This window comes from Schistocerca gregaria, chromosome X, assembly GCF_023897955.1.
Source record: "Schistocerca gregaria isolate iqSchGreg1 chromosome X, iqSchGreg1.2, whole genome shotgun sequence".
NCBI lineage: Eukaryota > Metazoa > Arthropoda > Insecta > Orthoptera > Acrididae > Schistocerca > Schistocerca gregaria.
This window is the reverse complement of record NC_064931.1, coordinates 506,972,732-506,997,612: the sequence shown is the minus strand read 5'-3', so window position 1 is coordinate 506,997,612 and position 24,881 is coordinate 506,972,732. Positions and strand designations below refer to the sequence as shown.

The 24,881-nt window shown below is 41.4% G+C and overlaps 1 protein-coding gene across 1 annotated transcript in view; it reads left to right on the top strand.

The window, feature by feature from the left end:
• Positions 1 to 2,128: 2,128 nt before the first annotated feature.
• LOC126298459 (polyadenylate-binding protein-interacting protein 1) overlaps positions 2,129 to 24,881 on the top strand; it is a 113,749-nt gene continuing 90,996 nt past the window's right edge. Inside the window, exon 1 of the mRNA XM_049989790.1 lies at positions 2,129 to 2,283. Coding sequence (XP_049845747.1) covers positions 2,281 to 2,283 — 3 coding nt within the window. The 5' untranslated portion in view covers positions 2,129 to 2,280. The remainder of the gene's footprint in view (positions 2,284 to 24,881) is intronic.

The following is a 24,881-nucleotide window of genomic DNA, read 5'->3' as shown; positions in this document are numbered from 1 at the left end:
ATTAACTCATTTAAAATATTTTCTGAAACACTTTGAAGCCTGTTTCCCCCAAAGACATTAAAACTAAATCAAATGTATGCAAGCAGAAAAAATAGATAACATCTGGAATTTGAATATCATGTGCCAGGAAAGGGAACATTACTTATAACAGAGGAAGAGTACACACACAGCAGTGAAAATAAACTATACGAAATACTAGAAACTCTTAAACCATGTATTCAGGAAGGCCAAAAATATGCAATAAGCAAAGCAAATATATAGGTCAAACTACACAACAAAAATTATAAGAAAAACCATAGTATCGGGAACAACCAGGGACAACGTATCGGAAGAATCAGGGTTAGCACAGTTCATAGAAAATAGGATTCACCACAGTAATCTGAAAATGATATACTCAAAATTCAATAAATTTTTCCTCACTGTAACCAAAAACAAGGAAACACAAAACACTCAGGCTCCTTTATAAGCTATAAAATAACTTAATGTTACGTAATGTACATCAACAATATCACTCTGCTTCAAATCCGCAACACCTAACGAAATTATAAGAATCATCAGATCTCTAAGAAGCGCCACTTCTTCTGTGTGTGGTCATCAGTCCCCTAGAACTTAGAACTACTTAAACCTACCTAACCTAAGGACATCACACACATCCATGCCTGAGGCAGGATTCGAACCTGCGACCGTAGCGGTCACACGGTTCCAGACTGAAGCGCCTAGAACCGCACGGCCATACCGGCCAGCATCAAATAAAAATCAGTCAATTAGTCAAGTGTTGGACTTGAACATCTCCTCCTACGAAAATCGTGTTGCTAAATATCATGAGTGTAAAATGCAAAACTGTGTTCCACTATTGTTGTGCTAATGGAACCACCAAGAAGAAGATCTGGATATGTGTCATCCACGAATTGGGCATAAAACGTATGGGAAAAAACAGTGCTGACGAAATCATATCGGTGCTAATAAACAAGATTACAAGTCCAAAATCTGAATATGAGATGCTGCTACAACAGAAAAAATGGACCTAATATATTAGATAATTGTGTGAAACAGAGGGTAGACAGCAGTACAGTACCTACCAACTTTATATTGTGAAAACACTGGTGCTGGCACTAAGCTTTATAATAAATGGTCCCGGACTGTGAAAAACGGAGTGTGATTGTAAAAGTTCAAAACAAATTCCGTGAACACAAAAATTGTGTTTGTCAAATACGAGTGTTGATCTTAGTGCTCCAGGCAACAGGAGAAGTGAATTGTAGATCTTAAAAATTGACAGATCAACAATTCTATGGAAGAAAGAACATTAAAAGAGACTCGTAGTAAAAGTACTGTGCCAAAAGTTGTAGAAAATGTTACGATCGGAAATTAGTGCGCTTCTCCTAACGGAAATACGTTGTGCAAAGTTACAAATAATGAAGAAAAAGCAAAGTAATCAATGATGGACGAAACAAGGAGGACGTAGAAAGCAGACTAGCATAGACAAAGAGAGTACTTCTGGCCAAGAAAAGTATACTGGTAACAAACGTAGGCTTTAATTTGAGGAAGAAATTTCGGAGGATGTACGTTTGGAATAGAGCACTCCATCGTAGTTAATGATGGATAGTGGAAACACCGGAACAAAAGAGAATAGAGGCCTTTAAATGTGGTACTATAGAAGAATGTTGAAAATTAAGTGGACTGATAAGATGAGGAATGAGGAAGTTCTCCACAGAATCACTGAAGAAAGGAACGTTTGGAGAACACTGACACAAAGAAGGGACCGGATGACAGGCCATGTGTTCAGACATCAGGGATTAACGTCCAGGGTAGTAGAGGGAGCGGCAGGTGGTAAAAACGTTTGAGGAAAACAGATATTGGAATATACTAATAAATGACTGAGGAGGTATAATAATTTTTATACCTCCATGAGGACATAGGAAGCAAGTGCTATTCTGAGATAGAGAAGTTAGCACAAGTGAGATATTCATGTCGGGTCGCATCAAACCAGTCATTATACCGCTGAAAAGAATGCTGCTGTGACTGAATCAAATTATTTAGCTATAAATGCCAGATGTCTAATAAACCATATTCACTAACATCCCACGGCGCGGGTGCAGAAATGCCAATGCCTTTGGGAAAATCATATCAGATATCTTTAGTCATCCAAAGAGTTTTGGCTGTGTGCGTATTGTATATTTTATAGATGTGTGGACTGTCAGTTTGTTCTGCGTGCGGTGAAGTTCGTGTGTAATCGTTGTTGGTTATTCGTCCTTGTGTATTGTTTTGATTCAGCACCTAAATATGGTAAGTGAATGTCGCTGTTGCTGCTATTGAAGATGTGAATATACTACTGCAACGCGAGAAAGGGATGCCGGCTGCTGCATTCATTGCGGTCAGACAAAGTGAACTGAGTATTTTAACAGGAAATATATGATTGTATATGCGCACACACCTTTTTTGTTGGATTGTGAATACCGCTTTACGTTTTGTAAGTGAAAGTAGCAGATGCGTAAGCAGACTGGTATCTGGGGACCTATAACACCTCACAGGTCATCGAAATTCCAAGATGAAGTACATACCAAGTTTCAGAAGTAATTGTGCAATCAAAGTTGTATCTGAACGTTATTTTTTTCTTTACGCTTCAGTTATTACCCAACTGTGAAGAATTATAATTGTTCCCGCAGTCAGTTTACCTAGCTGCCCTTTTTATATTGTTTTTAAATGTTTTACATAAATTTACGGCCTTTCCCTTACAATGGGGTAGCGAGTGGGAATATAAAATCGCAGATCTGTAGCGTGGATCTGAATGTGGGCGTTTTTTCTTTACATTAGGAACACCAGTGTAAATAGATGCTGGAAGACAAATACGGACTTACCTGAAAAGTCATTACGTGCATGCCTCGTTTCTATAGAGAATTATATGCCCTCATGAATGTTTACGGTGAATGATGGGGAAGAGCTTTGAGGAGTTACTATTTAGAAATTTCCCAGTTTCTCTTCATGAAACAAAGAAATGTATAATCAAGCGTTATAATAAGTAATAATTAAATTTGAAGTTAGCAACTGAAAGCAACAAGTCATTTTCGTTGTGGCGACCTTTACATATAAAATAAACAGAGCCTCCAGATATCACTTCTCATTAGTGCGTAATGGAGTGAAACAGTCTGGAATTAAAGTTATCTAAACCTCGCCACATGGTGGTACTACTACCCCCGCAATTGTTTCATGTAACATTAATATTTTAATGAACCATAGTTGGTTTCGTGTTCCACGGATCATTTCGCACGATAAACCGTAATGGAGTTGAACGAATCATTTTACATTCAGATCGCAAGTTTAATAATTAATTTGTAAATATGGCTGCATGATGAACATTAAGATGTTTATTTTTAATATACAGAACTTAGTAATTCCTGTCCACCACCTTTTAAACATCACAATGATTGACAATCTTCTACAGAATAGAATTTATCTAGCAGAAACTTTTTCACTTTGTTTCCAAATTTTACTCCACACACTGTAAGACATGTTATATCACTCCGTGAGTTATCAAACATTATGGTTACAATATTGTGCACACCTTTTTGTGCTAAAGACATCCTTATTTGGGGGTAATAATGTTATTTTTTCTTCTGGTATTGTAATTATGTACAACATTGTTACTTTTGAACTGTAGTGAATTATTTACTACAAACTCCTTAAAGAGGTCATTTCAAGATGATGTGCGTGAAAACTATGTATTATTATTACAGCACCTTTTTGGGCATTAAAGACTTCATTTCTTACAGATGAGTTTTTCCGGAACATTATTCCACCTGTCATTATTGATTAAAAATGTTGGATTACTTATTTATCTCTCAAAGATTAGCTATGATTTTGAGTGCAAATGTGGCAGAACTAAGTCATTTTAAGATTTCCAATATTTCTTTCTTGCGATGTAAATTCCCATAAATATGAACACCTAATAATTTTGAAGTTTCCACCCAATTAATCATTACCTCACAAAGTTTTACATTTAACATTGTGTAGTATACATGGATGAGCAGAACTTAATATATATCGTGGTTAAATTTTTGTGATTGATATCGGACTTTCAGCCAATGTAGCACATCAGACTTAAAAAAAAAAGGGATATTTCTTGGATAGATCTTTGTGCTGTAGCAGTGAAAGTGCATATTTGCGCAGTAAGCAAGTATAAATACGAAATGATATACAAAAATTCTACTGTTCTCTTTTTAAAATTGAGGGTGAGACCATTTACAGAACATCAGTCAATGATATTTTTAAGAACATTGTTTACCATTTCTTTTGTTTCTCTATATATGCATGAACTGATTACAGTACTAGTGTCATCTGTGAAAAGATGTAATTCTGCATGTTGTATATTAAATGGAAAGTCGTTTACATATGTGATGAAGAATAGTGGAGCTAAGACTCGGCCCTTTACACAATTTCTCCCCAGTCAGAATTATGTCCCTGAACTATATGGTTTCAATTATGATTTTTTTGGTTGGATATGATATCCATTAGTTGGCTGAACCATCAATTCCCCAAAACTTAATTTTATTTAGGAGAATACTCTGATTCACACAGTCACTACTGATTATGAAGCATAGTAGGGCCGACATAAAGAATCTGAGTAGAAAATTTATGGAATAGTAGTAAAATAGAGTAGATTCACTTAATTGTCATGAGTTTTCCATGTCTTCATGAAAGTTGCTTAGTTATGGCTAGTACAGTGCAGGATGTTAAAATAATGTTTCAGTAGTGTCTGAAGAACTAGCTCATTAACGGCATCAGAGGAAATTTAAATAGTGACAACCATTGCCTTTTAAACATTATGTCATTCTCACCATAATCTATTATGTAGAAGGAACTACTTTGAAAGAAAGTGATCACTGTCCATAGGAAGGTATTGAGATTAATCTCTGTGCTACTGGTGCCTCTGAGTTTACTGTTGTAGGATGTGTGTGTGTGTGTGTGTGATAAATTGATGTGAATGTAGATATGGAGCTATGCTGCAGATAAAGTCTGTTATCACAAACTTTATTTTGCATTAACATTCAGTAACTGTGCCAGCACTCAGCCAACTTAATCTAGACCTAAGGCTGTGCTACAGATCAGTGCCACACCATGAAAGAATTCAGCAAGGACCAGCATCACACTATAGCCCTCCAACTGAATGTATATTGCTGTGAAACTTCGCGGCATAATTCAGCAGGGACCAGCATCACACTATAGCCCTCCAACTGAATGTATATTGCTGTGAAACTTCACGGCATATTGAAATTGTGGGCCAAGCCTGGCCCCAAATCCAGACCCTTTCCTTTTATGTGCAACACGATTCCCAACTGATTTAGAGAACTGCCTATGGAAGGCAAGAATCTGGGTCTGAATCCAATCCCAACCCATAGTTTGTCTGCAAGGAACATTTATTAACTTTTGTTATGATAGATTTGATTCCTGTTATAATCTTTAAGGACGTAGTTTTTACAATGAAATTGGGGCCCCTATTATCAGAGTGTGGTGATTTTCGCTTAAGATTCATTCATGTATAAATCAATGTTCAGTAAAGGTGAAGCTGTCCTTAAACTAAACTCTCGTTTGAACACGACAATGTTTTACTATGCCCATTCCTGTTGGTGGTAGTCTACTGTTGCTGTCCTATTTTGAGCTGACTGACCCCCCCCCCCCCCCCCCCAGTTATAGGAGGAACTAAAGTTTAACTTGGCATTTTTTCATGCATACAGATAAATGAATGTTTAATGGGAATATAAATTGTGGTTGTAGTTTGGATACAGACAGCAAGGAAATCAGTTATCTAGTGACATTGTCTACCTTGAAAATTACGCAGCTGACACTCGTACACCCCTCCACAACACAAGAATTTATTATACTCTTTTTGTTTGACAGGTATAATAAAATTTGTATTTTAAAACTCCTAGAGTTAGGAAATGTTGAAGTCAGTGCTGTAAATTCACATTTCACTGAGTACCATGTTAACACTAATTCCCCACAAAATCTGTACCATTATTCTTGAACACGAAATCCTGGTATACGGTTGAGCTATAAAGGTTAACTGGAGAGTGAGATACCGTGCTCTTCTTACAGTGTTTTTTTTTTTCTTTTTTAATGCTTCTGTTGTTTTATTTTTTGCCAGTTAAGTGTCGTTGTCATCCCCCCCACCCACCAGTGTTGCATCTTGTACGGTGTTGTTGCTTTTATTACTGAATTTTTAGTTTGTCACCATCCAAAAACCCCTTTTTTCATGGGGTTGTCCCGCTAATTTCATTGGGTTTAGTTTGTGTGCTATTTCGTTTTGCATTTGTATTTTTTGTGGGTGTTTTGATAGATCTTTTGGTCGCCATGGTGGTGATGTCGTTGGTCAATGCAGACTGTTGGTGTCCCAGTCTCCAACCATCCCCAGTGGAAGAATAGGGTATATGTCAGATGGACCATCCTCAGTGTGACCTTAACTTGTCTGTGATTAGGTTCAGTTTTTGTTCGACAAACCCAAAAAAGAGATCAGGTGATTCTCTTCAGCATGGAATGTGTCAGAAAGTATAACATAAAAAACATAGAACATCTGAATATAATGCTCACTTCCCTGATCATTTATCAGGAGATTGTCAAGATATGTGAATACATTGCAGTAAACTGGAACTGCTAATATTTACAGAATTAATACACTGCCAGAATGAAACATACTTTTGCGTTTGTAATAAATTTATCATACCCAAAATAACTAATCTTGACTGTTGTGACCAAGTGCCGTCAAAACGTAAGCTGGTCTAACAGTCCTGCTAAGATATTCATTTGTAGAGTAGGTAGACTTGCCTAAGAAAAGGTGTTTCAAACTTTGTTTAAACAGTGATTTATCTAAAACCAAGTTTTTAATGGTTTTAAGGGCCTAAGCATACAGCACGTCAAATCGTGTGTTCCTGATAAGTGCAACGGGAATCTATTGTCAGCTGCTTACAACAGGTGTCTCTTGCACTTACAATGGCTCCAAATATCACCAGTGGAGACATTGCAGGTGTGAACATGGTCTGTGTATTACTGAAACTGGTTACCATAACACAAAAATAAATGTGCCCTGAACTTTTGGTGCATGTAATATCAGTGGCTTGAGAAATGTTAACATTTATGACTTGTTGATGGCTACATTTTTATGACATATATAATCTGAAGCTAAGAAGAAAAAAAAATCCACAGTATTAAAATTTGTAGTCACAGCCACTTGGGCCAACCTGAAATTTAGCTGTGCAATTCCAGTTGCTATTCAGTGTTCTTGGGTTAACACTGAGATATTGTTAAAAATTTTGAAGTAATTTTAATTTAAGTGTAATTAGCACGTTACTTTTCCTAACATTTTTCTGTATGTATGCTTTGTGCTTTGTTTCAGTTTGTCAAAATAATTTTCACTTTACTTTCTGTATTTCCCCTCGTCCCTACATTGTACACTTACGAAAGATCAAAGAATCAAAATTGTGTAAGACCGACATTCCCAGAGAGGTATTTCAACTGTGGGAATGGAAGAGCCTGCCCACAGCAAGTTGAACAAATCATTGTAGCTCACCTTTGTATGGGTCACTATCCTTTAATCCATTACTTGCCCGTAATAAGCCTCTAGAATAGAGTGAAAATGACATAATTATAACAATGTGACATATTTTAATTGAAGGTTGTTTGTATTCTGATTAGAGGACATGAAACAGTTCAACCAAGAGCATGCCTTCTGCTTTACTGATAGTTGGAAGAGTGCACCACAAGTTTTAAAATTTTGTGACGAATCAGGAATCCTTGCCAAGTTGTTAGTTCCTCCCTCTGTTTTATTTATTTTGTTTTATTAGTGGGAGCCAGGAACATATATGTGGGGAAAAAGTTTGTGATTTTTTTAAAAAAATGATAATGATTGAAAGAGCGTGAAAAGGAAAAACAAACTTGGCATATATCACACTTAATCACTCAAGTTGACAGATGGCTTACTAACAAAAGAGAGAACCCCCCTCCTGCATGCCGCTCTTTGACAGGTTCGTGCTTGGCTCCTACAGGGCCCCAGCCTTTGCAGCATCTTTTCCCTTCCATGCTGCATGTCTATCCTCTTGCTATCCCTTTTCCATACCTTGGGGAACATGTCTGGTATGTTGTTGGAAATGTTCTGCAGAGTCAATCTACCGATATCAGAACAACCTCTCCACTGTCTTTCGTTCCTTCTGTCTATTTTTTGTTGCCCTTCTTCTATCCTTCCTCTGCTTTGGCGTTTGAGGTTCCTCTTTTTCTTCTTTCTCCCTATGCACTCCTGAAGAACAGCCCATGCATCAGACACTTAACAGGTGAACAAGTGACTAGGTGATTCATAATTCCCGGGTTGACAGGTAGGGTTCGCATGTACCCCCTGGTAAAGGTCATGTCCAGGAAGGAGTGATTGCCTGAGCTGCTCTCTTCGTAAATTGCCATTTGGTTATTCTGTCAGGTGTTTAGGAAGTGTGAACAATCACCTAAGTTGGGTGCGCCCCTTTCTGAGGGGGAGGGGGGGGGGGGGGGCAATTGGAGCGAGCATGCCATCGGAGATGCTGACAATCGTGGGAGATTTTCTTACAATGAGCCAATAATCTACTTCAGTCTCTGTCTACTAAACATAAAGAGGCAAACAATTCAAAGACCCACCCAGCTGCACCATAGTTCCTTGTGGTTTCATGTACTGAAGACCATCAGTCCGTAGCTACAGTAAAGCTGTTTATTATTCAGAAAGGTGCTGATGCAATTACTTATCCTGTGAAATCCCACTCTCATTTATGAAATGGCACTTTACTTTTGGAGACTAGGTCTGATTCTCAAGCACAACTGCTTGCCACTTCACTCCTCCACCACTACTACCCTGTTGGTGTTGAGGCCCATCAAACACTGAATTATTCCCGTGGTGTTATTTACACTAGGCTGCTTGATGGTCTGACCAAGGCAGACATCCAAACACACCTCTCTGATCAGGGTGCTATTGCAGTCGATCAGGTGATGGAAAAAGTAGATGCATCCTTAGTGCCCACAGGCGCTCTTTTTCTTACTTTTGATAGAGTGGTGTTTCCATCAAAGATCAAAGCCGGCTATGAAGATATCACAGTACAACCATACATTCCAAACCAGATATGCTCTTACAAGTGTCACTGTTACAACCACAATCGAGAGTCCTGACGACATCCAGCCAAATGTGTAACCTGTGTTAGGGATACTGACGAGGGTGATTGTCTGCCTCCTCCTTCCCGCTTTATCGACTGCAATGGCGATTGTGCCACTGCCGCCGCCTCCTCCTGAGATTGTCCCATGTATCTCGATGAACGGACTGTCCAGGAGATGCAGATGGGAAAAAAAAGTGCCTTACCTGGTCACTTGCAAGTTGTTGGCTAGTTGGAAACCCTGTGTTTTATCATCCAGCACATACAGTACTATTCTTGCGACATCTTGCTCCACAAAGGACATGTGACCTCAAGTTTAGCACCGCGGTGTGAAATTGCACAGGGTCATGGTAGTGTCTCTGTCTCCTCTTCATCTGTGCAACAAGCCACCAAACTATCGCCTCACGGGGTGAAGTTACTTGCTACACAACTGGCAGGCCGGGAAGGAATACTGTCTCGAAGACTTCCAATGTCCCTCCAGCCAACAAACATGCAGAGTTTTCCTCTGCCAACCAGAAAGGATCCAGGAACTCAAACAAGGGGAAACGGTCTTCTTCTTTGCTGACTTGGAGATCCTCTTTGACAGTGTCATCAAGTGATACCCCGCCCAGCTGACCTGTGTGATGCCGGTGCACACCATCAACCGTTTTTCTGCCCTGGACTCTGCAGACAAACAAGAGGAGGATTTTGACATTTCTGTAGACCTCACGGAGCAGGATCCTTCAGCCTCTGTGCCCTGTAGCAGTGAGTCTTGGAAGGCTGGCACTCAGCAGCTGCCGAGGTGACACCTCTTCATTTTTCCCTTGTCATAACTCTACTCCAATGGAATGTTTGCTGCCTTTGAGCAAACAAAGAGGACTTAAGGCTGCTCTTAGAATTTCAGTGTCCCCTTGTATTTTGCCTCCAGGAAACTAAATTGCATCCTCACACCTGCTCCAAGTTTGCGCATTTTTTGCTGGTTTACTTTGCCCCCCACCCCCAAGGACAGAATTCCATCTCATGGAGGAGTCATGCTGCTCATCTGGGTTAATGATGATGATGATCAACCCATCTCCCTGAAGACCTGGCTCCAAACTGTTGCAGTCTGCATTTTCCTTCTTCACTTTCCCGTTTGGCTTTGTACTGTTTACATTCCTCCATCATTTGATGTCACCAGGGCAGCCCCCCTCCAGCTTATTGGGCAGCTGTCTCACCTTTTTCTACGGCTCGGTGGCTTTAATGCACACCATGCCCTTTGGAGTCCTCCCAGATCCTGTCAAAGAGGTGCACTTGTGGATGATCTTCTCACTGGCGTAACCTCATCTGCCAGTGGGGCACCCACATTCCTTTCAGAATCCACTCACACATATTCCCACTTGGACCTATCCTTCTGCAGTGCCCAGCTTGCCCATCATTTTGAGTGGTCCATTCTCTGTGACACGTGCTTCAGCAGCACATTTCCAATGTGCTACCCATTTGCTGACACCAACCCCGCCTCCATGCACACCCAAATGTCAACTTTCTAAGGCTGACTGGAGGCTTTACTCCTCCCTGGTGACTTTTGACGAACAACATTTACCCAGTTGTGATGACCAGATGGAATACTTTATGAACATTATCCTTACTGCCCCAGAACATTCCATTCCTCGCACTTCCTCTCTATTGTGCTGTGTCCCTGTCTCTTCTTGGACTGAGACATGCCGTGAGGCAACTCGTATGCAGAGCCGTGCTCTCCACGTTTTTTTAAGTCATGCTATGACAACATACATTAATTATAAATAGTTGTGTGCATAGTGTCATCGTCTTCTTTGTGACAGCAGAAAAGCTAGCTGGATTTCATTTATTAGTTCTTTTAACAGTTCCACACGCTCTTCTGTGGTGTGGGCCAACCTCTGGGACCAAGGTCCATTCCCCAATTTCTGGTCATAGTGGATCCTCTTGCTGTCTCAAACACATAGGGCCACTATTTTGCAGAGATTTTGAGCTCCACCTACAATCACCCTGCTATCCTCCATCGGGAACAAGTGGAAGAGGCTTGAGTGATACTCTTCTCTTCTCAGAACTGTGAGTGCTATAATGCTGCCTATATGATGAGAGAGCTAGATCTTGCTCTCACTTCATCCCGATTCTCTGCCCCAGGACCAGGTGATGTTCACATGTTTCTCTTGCGGGCAAGCTCTTTCTCCGACATACATACGATCGCATCTAGGGAGAGGGCACATTTGTCAGACACTGGCATGAAGCCACAGTCATATCCGTACCTAAGTCCGGTAAGGATAAACACCATCCTTCTAGCTACTGACCTATTTCTCTCACCAACTGTGTTTGCAAGGTGATGGAATGTATGATTCATGCCTTGCTTATGTAGTTGCTCAAGTCTTGTAATTTATTATCCACTGTCCAATGTGATATCAAGCTCACTGTTATGCAGCTGACCATCTTGTCACTTTTCCCATCAATGTCGTAAAGGGTTTTCAGCAGAAAACACATACTGGTTGTGTTTTTCGATTTGGAGAAAGTGTAAGACACCTCCTGGAGGACTGGTATTCTTTGTACTCTCTACATGTTGGGCTTCTGAGGTTTTATGCCTTGTTTCCTTTAGGAATTTTTAAAAGACGAAGTTTTCAAGGTATGTGTGGGTTCTGCTTCATCAGACACCTTTATCCAGGAAAACTGTGTGCCTCAGGGTTTTGTCCTGAGTGGCGACCTCTGTGCTATTGTTGTCAACCCTATTATGGCCTGTCTCCTGTGGGGCATCTCCTGCTCCCTTTTTGTTGACAACTTTGCCATGAATTGCAGTTTTCTACGCACTTGTCTCATTGAGCATCCTCTTCAGTTATGTCTCGGTCATCTTTAATCATGCAGCATCGACAGTGGCTTTCATTTTTCCTCCGGCAAAACTGTTAGTATGAATTTCTGGCTGAGCAGTTCGTCTTTTTCCCACTGTCTTTTTCATCTTGGGCCGGTTGTTCTTCAGTTTGTTGAAACAACTAAATTCCTGGGGCTCATGCTCAATAGGAAACTTTCTCGGTCCTACCATGTGTCTTACCTGGTAGCCCACCGTATGCAGTCCTTCAATGCCTACGTGTCCTCACTGGTACTTCCTGGGGAGGAGATTGAACCACCATCTTCCGTCTGTACCGGTCCCTTGTCCTTTCAAAACTACATTGTGGGTGTTTCGTTTACGCATCTGCATGTCCGTCCCTCTTATGCCATCTCAATACTATCCACCATTGTGGCATCCATTTCGCCACTTTGTGGCATCCATTTCGCCACTGGCTCCTTTTACGCTAGCCCAGTTGAGTGTCTACGTAGAAGCTGCCGAACTACTTCTGTCCTACAGCAATGACTTTCTCCTCATTAGTTGTGTGTGCTGTTCATCTGCCATGCGTGGCCACCCATCCTATGCCACCTCCATCGATTACTCATTTAATTGCCAGTATGGGACACATTCCTCTCCTGTTACCTCTTGGCGTTCACATTTGGCTCTTGCTCTGGCAGCTTAACTTAACGCTACCTGGGGCCCGCACGGAATGTCGCGATAGCACCTTCACGTACACTGATGGTTCTCCGACTGCCCGTGGTGTCAGGTGTGCCTTTGTCATAGGTACTGACGTTTTTTTGGTATCATCTTCTGGAACACTGCTCAGTATTTACAGCAGATCTCTATGCCCTGTATCAGGCCTTGCAGTACATCTGGCGACACAGGCTTTTCAATTGCGTCATCTGCTCTGACTCTCTGTGACCTTCAAAGCCTCTGTGTGCTGTACACCATTCATTCCTTAGTGCAACAGGTCCAGGAAAGCTGTCACTTGCCGCTCTTGATGGAGCCACTGTGATGTTTATGTGGGTCTCTGGTCATGTCGGTCTGACAGGAAACGAGACCGCTGACGCTGCTGTCGAGGTTGCTGTCCTCGTTCCAGAACCTGCTAGTTGTTATATTCTGTCTGATGACCTGTGTTGGTGTCTGTCAGCAGGTGGTGTCACTTTGTCATCACCACTGGTCCTCACTCCATGGGAACAAGCTCCGGGTAATTAAGCCTCTCCCAGGAGCTAGTACGACCACCTCTCGCTGTGAGATCATTTTAAGTAGGTTGCGTCTCAAGCACTGTCTTTTTAGACACCACTTCGTGCTCATTACCCTCAACCTTTGATGGTCCACCGTGTCCTGACAGAATGCCCCTTTTTTTTTTTTTTTTTTTAAAGCAGTTAAGTTTTCATTTGTGTTTGCCGTCTGAGTTATCGGCAGTTTTAGCCAACAACATGTGAGCTGTCAACCGCATTTATTTTTTATAAGGCAAAGGGAATTTAACCTTTAGTTCAAGACCTCCATTTCTCTATGGCTTATTTTATAAGTCTTTCTCCTTTTTTCTGTGTTTAGCTGAGTTATCTTCCCTCAATTGGGATTAATGTGTAGTCGTTTTTAACTCCTCTTTGTTTTTGTGTTCTACTGTCTTGACATTGGCGCATATGACCGTAGTTGTTTTTGCGCCTTAAAACAAAACAAACAGAAAGATGCGCAAACATTTCCAGATTTATTTAAATACTCGTATACTTAAAAAATTAGTCTTAAATGTACAAAGTCAGTATTGGGGTAATGACATTCCAGAAGTAGTGCCAAAAGAAATATTTACAGCTGTTTGAGATACAAATAAAGTAAATGTCTGAGGAAATTGTATGTGAACAAAATGAGACTTTAGACAAAGGACCTACCAGTTTTGAGAAGTGGATATAGCACAGGGGATCATTTGCAGGGCTTCAATAAAATTAAAGAGCAGGTACTTAGCTTGGGTCAGAGTGATGGTAATGCTGCCATTAAAAAAATAAAATAAAACTGAAAAAAAAACTAAACTTTTGTTGATGTGCAGGTTGGTATGAACCCCAGAGTGCTGTTGGGCATAGTCCAGTTGATGGCGATATTTCCCTGACTTCTTTTGCTTTGAGAACTATTTCATCTAGTCAGTTGTATTACATATCTAGTGTGCACTGCTCAGCCTCTTGAATCATAACGTAATCCATTTTTACCAACGCTTCTGAGGCATACATTTTCTTATTGATGATGTGAATGTGGTCTGTAAATTTTTCATATCCTTCCCCGTGCTTCGTAGAGATGTTACTAAGTAGCTCTCGGTGGTGACTAGTGGTGCCTCTCGTACAGTAATGCTCACACAATCCCACTGCAAAATCTGCTTGAGTTTTCACTCACTGTAACTTGTCATGACACATTATGAGCACACGTGCATCACTTGTCAGGTTTAGACGTACTGTATTCAGCATCAGCCCTCTGATCTCTTACCCAAGGTCACTGCAGTCTCAAATTTTCCAGAAAAACTACTTATTCCCCAGGTTTCGTGCTCAGATGGTGTTAACAAATCAGATAGTGTAAAATCCAGTGTTGGTAAAGAGAGACTGTATGGTGAAGGTTTTTCTCCCCTTCTGGCTATCTAAAATTATTTAGTTCCTCACTCGTACCTTGGTCATTGACACACTGCTCTGAAAGATTGTTTGAGATGTTGTATAACTTCTTGTGTGGTAACTTTCTGGACCACTGACATCTTGTAACTGCTGTGTACTAAAAATAAAATGTATTAAATGGCCAGACAGGTTGCACATGCTGACAGCACTCACCCATTAATCTCTGATAACCAGTATATGTGGTGTCGATTGGGCAGCACCCGTGCAGTCATTAGAATTGAGCTTCTGCATATTGATCCCACACTGTCACCAATTGTTGTAAATCATATAGACTGTGATGTCAGGATGGCCAGCCTAGTCCACATTCAGTGAGCTGTGTAGCATTCACACATTAGTGGAGTCTGCATTACAGACCCTCATAAGGCAAGAGGTGAGAACATATCGTGTACCCAGGAATGTTGTCATAAAATATCATTTTGGTGGTCCAGTTGTTATGGTATGTGGAGGCATAATGTTGCAGGGGTGTAATGACCTCCAAGTCTTTGGACACAGTACTCTTGACTGGTCATTGTTATTGTGACACTTTGCTTCTTTTCCATGTGTATTTATTTGTAGGTGTATTGGGCCCCAACTTCATTTTTATGGATGGCAGTGTGCTACTACATTGAACAGTGCAGATGGAGAAGCTTGTGGAATGAGAGGATATTCAGCAAATGGACTGGCCTTCCCAATGCTTCCATCCGAAACCCATCGAGCACATGTTTGATGCATTTGGGAGACGTATTTCAGCATGTCCACATGTGCTAACAGGCATCTAGCAGTTGAAACTTCCTGGCTGGCAGATTAAAAGTGTGTGCTGGACCGAGTGTCTAACTCGGTACCTTTGCCTTTTGTGGCAAGTACTCTACTGACTGAGCTACCCAAGCATGACTCGTGATCCTTCCTCACAGTTCTACTTCTGCCAGTACCTCATCCTCTGCCTTCCAAACTTCACTAAAGTGTTCCTGTGAAACTTGCAGGACTAGCACTCCTAGAAGAAAGAATATTGTGGAGATGTGGTGTAGCTACAGCTTGGGATATGCATCCAGAATCAGTTTTCATTCGGTATTTGGGTATGTGCTGATATGAATTAAGAGGAAGTCAAGTTGTGACGATGGGTCATAAGTAGAGTTTGGGTAGCTCAGTCAGCAAAGCGCTTGCCTGCGAAGAGTGACAGTACGCAGTTCAAGTCTGTCTGGCACATAGTTATAATCTACCAATAAGTTTCATATCAGTGCACACTCAGCTGCAGAGTGAAAATTCATTCTGTATCCAGCAGTTGTCAAACTCGCTGATAGAGGAATGTAATGCCCTACCAGAACAACTCCTTACCAACGTTGTGCCCAGCATGGGACCACATTGGAGTGTGTGCAATGCTGGAAATGGTGATAACACACCCTTTTAATAACAATTGCCCTCCTTTTGTAATGTCCAGGGGACCAACATAAATTACAGTGATTTCAGTACAATTTTCATCTTCGAAAGTAAATGTCATTTCTGTTTGTCTCATTGCATCTCTCTTTGTTCCCTTCTGTACTATGCTGTAGTTATTTTTTCAATGTCTGATCCAAGTTTCACTGAGCTATGTTACTTGGCAGTGGCACATCATTTGAAAGTTACTTTCATTCTTAAGTTTTGCACACTGGTGTACTTCTAGAAATCCTCACTCCCTTTTTCATTTACACTTGCATTTTTACAATTATTTTTAATTGTCATGCACCCTGATATTAAATAACATCATTGTGAGAGAGACCATTAACTAAGGGAATAATAATATGGCTTTGCAGTCTCTCCTCCTTCCTGAAATGTTCTGCTTATGCAGAATGTCCACAAAGCCACTTCCAACCTTCTCCTTTCTACCACTTTGTTGTTGCATGTCCACTAGATTCATGTCATCCTTAATGTGATCTCTTCATCTTTTTCATACTCAATCAGATGGTCTTCTTCTAGATTCTGTCCATTCCAGAGCTCTTCTTAATAGCCTTTCTTTTCCCATTCTTTTAATGTAGCCAAGCGAGTCATGCCCATTCTCGCTATAGTTTTAAGGGGTAGATCTGAATTGTGTTCGATATTGTTACATTCCTTATCTTGCCCTTCTCGTCCTATTCAGGATCCCTTGTAGAAATCAAATTTGTCGCTTGTATTCTACTTAGGTCTTTCTTTGTCTAGGTCCATCATTCTGATCCATAGGTCAAAACTGGTAGCTGATATGATTTATGTGATGAACTTTGCTTTGGCCGACAATTTTCCAATTCCTAATTGTCTGATACACAGCAATAAAATTTTGGGCAATTTTCTAGCCTCTCAGAAATTTCATCCTTTGTTTCCTTTTCCTGGTCAGCTTACTTCCAAGATATCTGAAAATAAGTACTTCTTCAATAATCTTCTCGTTCTAACTTGAATCCTTCATTTTGTGTGTTTTTCCTGCTGACTTTCATTACCTCTCTTTTTGTCAAGCTTTTTTCCGTACTTGCTTCTTCAGTTTCCCTCTGCCAGGTATTTAGTTGATCTTCCAATTTCTACTCATTCTCATCCCATATTGTACTGACCCTTAATGAACTCTCCTTACGATGTTATCCATGGCTATATGTTTTAAGAGTAAGTTAAAAGTGATGGTATTATATTATATAGAAAGAGATGCTAATGTGAAAAACATTCAACATTACATGCATTCTACAAAAAATACTGTAATAATTTAAGGGAAGGTTAAAACTGTGTGGGGATATTGTCAAACAGGAGACGGGAAAGCCAGACAGTGTATAAGATACCATAACAATAAATTAACAGACAGTATTGTGACTAGTTTGCAGGTTCCAAGTATTTTTAGCAATCACTTTCTAAATGTAGCAGCAAAACTAGGATTAAATGGTACAACTGAAGAAGCAAGAGAATATATTAAAAATGTCATTCCGCAAAATTTAAGCGGTTAGAAGTACTGCTAACATCCTTCACCTAAATTAATAGAATTAAAAAAATTCTAAAAAACGAAAGCTTTTATGGTGTTGATGAAATTTATAATGGAATTCAGAAAATTTGTTCTAACGGAATAAGTAATGTTCTTAATGAGGTATGTAATGCATATTTAGCAGACAGAATTATTGCACATAGCAGTTGTTAAGCCAAAAAACATAAGCTACTACAGCCGTTGTCACTAGCAATGAAAAGTTCTTATATGCTATAGAAAAAAAGCTGTCTTGTAATCTGATAGGGTATTGAGGATGATGAACAGAGGTAGTGTTAGATGTTCTTTATTTTATTGCTTTATTTCTTTTTGTTGGTGGAAATAGATACCTTTTATTTGTGTTTGATTAATTTGTTGCCATTGGAGGAAGCAGGCAAATGAGAAATGGGTGGCAGTTACTTGCTGTCTTGTGCCAGTTGAGGCAGGCTATCTGTTTACCCACCACAGGTGCACTAAGTACTGGCACCCCTCAGCCGACATCAGGCAATAATTAAAGAACATTGTGTCAAAATTGCTGCCCATAATTTATTTGCCTGTTTCCACCAATGGCAAGAAATAAAGTGAACACCAATAAAGGATACCTGCCCCCCCCCCCCCTCCTCCTCCGCCTCGGTACCTCATCAGATTACATCATCTTTTTGCTATAGTAGATAAGAACTTGAAGTTTTTCTCATTCAGCAGTCATCACAAAAATCTGAGGGAGACCATTTGCAACAGTGGCCAAAACTTTGGATAATTTTACATAATGAAAATGTTACCACACTCCCAGAAGAATTTTAGTGACTGTTATTAAACCTCTTTATAAGAATGGTGACAAAAAAGACTTAAATAATTGTCATCCAGTTTACTTGACACATCTTTCTGCAAAACATTCAAAAAGTGTACTCGAATAGCCTCATATTTAAGGAGAAACAATTTACTTACTGAGTCACACTTTTGATTCTGGAAGGGTTGCTCAGCTGAGACTACTATTTACACATCCACTCACAAAATATTACAAGCCTTAAGTAATAAAATGTTGCAAGTTGGTATTTTTTGTTGTCATTTTATGGCATATTATTGCATAGATTATGTTACTTCCTTACAAAAACTTGACAAACAGAATGCAAACAGTCATGCTGAATAACTGAAACAATATTTGAAGAAGGGAAAATTTTAGTTACTGAGGAGAAATCACAAAGGGAGCCCCCACAGGGTTCAATTTTGGGTCCACTACTGTTCCTTATGCAGGGTGTTGCAAAGTCTTTGTGACAAATGTCTGGGGGCGATAGAACATGTCATGGAGAATGACATTTATTGGAGACAAAATGTTCAGATGCCTCCCAGTGGTGCTGGGGATCCATCAGTATTCACCTGTCCTATGGTAACGAGATTTCACCAAACTAGTAGTGTCTACTATTTGGGTCTGCAGCGTACTACCTAAAACAGAAAACAGATAGGTTGACTTTCAACAAAACAACTATAAGAATCTGTGTCACTGAGTGGAGAAAGATATTTTAAAAGCAAATCAGGAACTTCAACTTTGCACAGCCTACCAAGCAGAGCAGATGACTAGATGATAGGCAACACACCATACAAATGCTTAAAGATGCCTTAACTGTGCCACTTGTCAGGGGCATAAGTGGTCTTTAAAAACTACTACCATCACTGGGAAAAGTAGATAAACGTTTTGACTGTAACAAAAGTTGTTCTCCATGACTTGAATTTATCACCTCTAGACATTTGTTGCAAAGACTTTGAAACAGCCTGTATATGTAAATGACCTTCCACTTAACATTCAACAAGCAAAACTGGAAATGTCTGCAGACAATACTAGTGATATAATATGTCCCATTAGAAAGCAACATCTCTTAGTACGGCCTAAGTGATTATGAATGATGGTCTGTGCAGCTGTTGATCCAATATTTAGGGTCCCTTCAATGTCTCAAAATGTAAGATGTGGATCTTCTTTGATCATTTTCCTCACAGCATCAAGGTTTTCAGGAGTCACAGCTGTTGCTGGCCGACCGGGACGAGGTTTATCTTCAATTGACTGCCGACCCCTCGAAAACTTGCAAAACCAATTTCCAACTTTGGCCCTAGAAGGGGAAGCTTCACCAAAAACACGCAGCAAAGAAAATGGCATTCTTCGGCACATAAATCCTTTTTATAATCGTAAAACATCATGGCGCAAAAATCACGGTGTGGGAGCTCCATCCTGCACTCTCTCTGACTCAGCACTGCCTGTGCTTTCTTACCGTTCTGTGGGGGGATCACCACTAGCCAGGGGCTGCATGTGCGCATCCCAAGGTCGAAAAACATCGCTCTTTTGAATGAATACAACCCCATTGTCCTCCTCCTTACGGTTTACGAGCTGCTAAAAACTTTCGGCATAGCCCTCGTACACAGCATTCGTCTGGTCCCATCTATATTACGGGAGTCTCGCATATGGCTCGGCATCACCTTCAACATTACAGATGCAGAACCCAATTCACCATTGTGGGGTGGGATTGGCAACTGGTGCCTTCCGGACTAGCCCCAGCAGTTCCACCGTTGCAGGTTCTGTGCCAACAACAGTCTGTCGCTTATGTATAAAGCATCCGCTGTTCCCAGGAGTACCCAAACTACTCTATCCTCTTTCCAGGTACTGCAATGCCAACCCAGGTCTGGGTTTAAGACTGCCAACCACATACGGATTTATTTTATTTATTTATTCCCCTCCCCACCCCCCACCCGAATTTCAGCTTTCCCTTCTACCACGTCTTCTCACATACACCTCTGTGGTGCATCCTCCATCAGCAGCTCTGTCTTGACCTATCACAAAGTCTAAAAGATTCAACTCATCCTTAGGTCCGCCACATATATTCTCCTCCATTTTCATGGTTCAAAAGTACAGTAAACTCCCATTTTTCAAATCATGTTTATCCAAAATCCTCTTTATCTGAACAAATTTTTCCAATTTTTCAGCTCTCATTGGCACTGCCTGACGCATCGCACAGCTGCACTTTTGGCTAGCTAGACTAACACTTGACAAGATTCAACTTATCTGTGCCTGGTGCATTCGCTGGTGTTTTTCGGCAGTCTACTGCTAATCAGTGCACTGGCGTCTGTCAAAAGTCAGTGTCGTCAGTTTGTGCAAGTGTTAGTTGAAGTTTTAGCATGTTTCTTGTTCATATTGCATGGTTTCATGCCACTGCCATCTATTGGAACTCCTTGAAAGTACAGTATATACATTATTACTCTATGCAGCATGAAGTAGCCCTGTCGAAACTGACAATGAAAGTGCAGCGGCTAACACTTTGTCTGTTGTAGGTACATCAGACGAAGCTGAGCATTTGACAATTTAACTGTGAACGTACTATGCACTGTTGCGCAGAATGTGATCTTGTTGAAACAAAAGTTTCACACTTTGCAGAGAATTGATGCTGGTGAGCCACCCGTGAAAGTTGTTGTGGATTTGAATGTTGGTAGGAGTAAGATTACTGATTGGAATACAAATCGATCAGAAATTGAAAAAAATTGTTCCATTAGAGCGTCAGGCAGCGCAGCGAAGTCTTGAAAAACAATGAGAAAACGTGGATATCCTTAGTTAGAAGAGGCCTTATTTTTGTGGCACATACAAATAAGAGCCAAAGGTGTGCCAGCTTCAGGTCCTCTACTTCGTCAAAAAGCGATGACCTTTTATGAGGAAAGGAGCAAGAATTCCTTGGAAGTGATGGCTGGCTGGATCGGTTCAAGAAGTGGCATGGTACTCATGAAATTGCCATCAGCTGCGAATCATTATCCAGGGATGAAGCCGCTATCGCTGATTTTAAGAAGAAACTGCACACAATAATCAACAAAGGAGGTTATATTGGCGATCAGCTTTACAACTGTGATGAAACTGGGTTGAATTACAAAATGTTGCCAACAAAACCCCTTGCCTCTAAACAAGAAAAAAACTGCATCCAGATATAAAAAAAAGCAAAGAAAGAGTTACTGTCCTCTCATTCAGTAATGCCACTGGCAATCATAAACTGTGCCTTCCTTTAATTGGCAAATCTAAAAAACCAAGAGCATTTTGATGCAACCAGCTGTTAAACCTTTGCCATTGTTGTACATGAATCAGTCTAAGGCATGGATGAATGATGCCATTTTCAAAGAGTGGTTCCAGGCAGTGTTTGTTGCAGCTGTAGAAAAATACATGGAAGAAAATAAGAGTTCCTCGAAAAGCACTACTTCTTGTGAACAATGCTCCTTCTCACCCATATGATCTACAAGATGGGGATATCAAAGTTGTGTTTCTCTCACCAAATGCCATGTCTTTATGACAACCGATGGACCAAGGTGTTCTTGAAGCAATGAAAAAACATTGCAGAGATAAGCTGCTGAAATACTTAATTGGTGCAATTGATGCTGAAGGAGAGTTTGTGCAAGCTCTTAAAAAAAAAAATCGATGTTCTAAGTGTCATTCATCAAATTGCTGAAGCTTGGACTCTAATTCCTCCATTTTCTCTCGTTAGGTCTTGGAAAAAAACTCTCATAAGGCAACTTATCAATGGTGGGAAGAAGGAGGCAATACTGAAACTCGAGCTGACATGCCAGAAACAGATGAAAATTTGTTGAATTTCCTGGAGAAACTACTGGGTTGTGAGGACGCAAACTTAGATGATGTTGAAGAGCGCATGGCAAACGACTTTTTTATTTGACTAAGGAAGAAATTGTTTGAATTGAGACTAATCAGAAAGTGTCTGAAGAATATGTCTCTGATGACAAAGGAGAGGAAAAGATTCCTTACACAGTTGATTACAAAGCGATCCAAACTGCCCTGGAGTACATTAGCCAACAGGAGGAGGTGACTTATCCTGAAATCCTTTGTTTCCAAAATTGGAGATATATTGAGTAGGTAATAAAATTAAAAATCCTGTTTTTTTGTTGTTTTTTTTCTGCTGCCAAATAAGGTGGATTCCCCCCCCCCCCCCCTGAAAGAACGCTAAATAAACTAGCTGTGTTATTCAGCATTTATAAACTTTGAGTTTTCACTCATGCTTTGGCACCCTTTTAACATGTCAACACAGTTTTTCCAGTCGAAACATGACAGCCATATCAATAACATTCTATGTACCCTACACATGTTTTATGATCATATTTCGTGGTATTGGCGTAATTTGGGGTGTTTCGTGCATAAAAACAGGGGGACTTAAGTTTGTCTGAAACTTCAGCTATCAGAACTGGCCACCGTCCCAATCATTTCAGATAAACAGGAGTTTATTATAGTCTATACTGATGTCTCAATGTTTGCTGGTCACACTGGTGTTGCTTACCTTTGTGTGGGATGTAAAGATGTTTGCTGGTCACAATGGTATTGCTTACCTTTGTGTGGGATGTGAAGAACTCTGGATGGCTGCAGTGTTTTCTCTGCAGAGATGGTAGCCATCTCTTGTTCACTTGGGCATATCCATTCATGCTCTAGTGAGTCCTTCCTCATCTACAGAGACTCTTTGAGCATTGTACAAGGTCGTGACCAATGTTACCCTTGGTTCTGACTATCCAGGATTCAGTGGTCTTTGTCTGAACCCCACGTCACTTTTGGATCCTGGGGAATGAACTTGCTGACAGGCTGACCAAATTTGCCACCAAATGGCCTCTTGATATGGGGGGTCTCTTGCAAGAACTCAATTGTCCATTGCCTGATCTGCAATGGCCATACTTGGATGACTCAGGGTAATCTCCTCCATCAGGAGGATCCAGCCCACTGTCGTTGTGGCATCCATTTGACATCTGTGTGCATTCAGCTGGACTGTTCTAACCTAGTCACCCTGCAATGGTCTCTTAATCTTCCCGATTCACTACTCCTGGTGTTAGCGGACGATGCCTCAGCGGCTGATGTGGTTTTACATTTTGTAGAGGGGGCTTTTCCCACCCTTTGAGGGAGGAAATGGCACCCTAGTAGGCCTATTGAGGGGTTGGCAGAATACTCTGTTGCCTCCTTTGCCCCAAATGGGCAGTGCCCGTCTGGGCTTGGTGGTCCCCTCCCCCTCCCCCCCCCCCAGTCCCCACTCTACCCGCTCTTTTGCTCTTCTTCCCTCTTCTTGGTATTCTTCCTATGTCTCCTGTACTTCTCTCTCTCATGGGGGCCCCCCAGCTGTTCACTGGACAGGACACCATTGCCTGCTTTTCATCCTCCCCCTCCACCCCCCAGGGGGTCCACAACTCTTTTGTGTATACGTGCCTGGCGAGCACTGGGACCTGAGCCATTGCAGCCTTCTTTCTCTCCAGGGCTGCATTTCCTTTCCCTTCCCCTCCTTGCTTCTTTCCCCTCCTTGCTTCTTTCCCCTCCTTGCTTCTTTCCCCTCCTTGCTTCTTTCCCCTCCCTCTCTTGGTGTCCTTGCTTATGTTGGCTCCTGCTATCCTCCTGGTTCTGTTGGTTTTACAATTCGGCTTTGTTGCATAGTCATCTCCTCCTTTTGGCATTCCTTGGTCCCCCTCTGGGGTTTGACCTCCATTACAAAATTTCTCCTCCGTAGTGTGAGCCATTTGGGGAAGAGCACCTTACCTAGTGTCTCCGACGTGCTCTCTCGTAGTACCTTCCACCTTTTCTTTCACGTCGTTGTCTGATGCTAGGGTGCATAGCCAGCACGGTAGCCAACCCATGTGGTGGGGTCGCTATGTACCCCTTTGGTTGAGCCTCCTGAATACACAGGCATCACACATCTGATACCTGAGCTGTGACCACCTCATGCATGCCTTGGAGTGGTTGCTCGTCATCCTGGAGCATCGGAACTCCCGGCAATGGCCACCGTGCCAGACGGCCCTTGCTGTGGCTGGGTGGCGCCCGTGAGGAGAGCCCCTGATAAGAGTGGGTGGTATCAGGGAGGGCGCTATGCAAATGAAACGCATATGGGTCCAGAAATCTGGCCGTTCTTCTGCGGCCATCTCTCTGTGTGAAACTGATTCCTCAAGTGCTGCTTCTCTTGCCCCTTCGGGCTTCCCTTCCGTGGCTACCCCCTGGGAAGAGGGTCTGGCCCGTCATTCATGGATGTCGCCCCCTCCAAGTCGGTGACGGGTGGGGACCCGGCGTTATGACTGGATTTAGCGTGTTCAGCCCCCCTTTAAACTATCGCTTTGTGGTTCTCCAATGGAATTGTAATGGGTACTATCATCACCTTCCGGAATTGAAATCCCTTCTTTCGTCCTACTCTGCAGCTTGTGTGATTCTCCAGGAATCTCATTTTACTGATGCTCACTCACCGACCCTCCGTGGGTTCCGTGTTTTCTGTCGAAATTGGTTCGGACCCCTGCGGGCTTCTGGTGGCGTTTGTACGTTGGTTCGTACAGACATTGCTAGCATGTGGATTCCTCTTCAAATTACATTG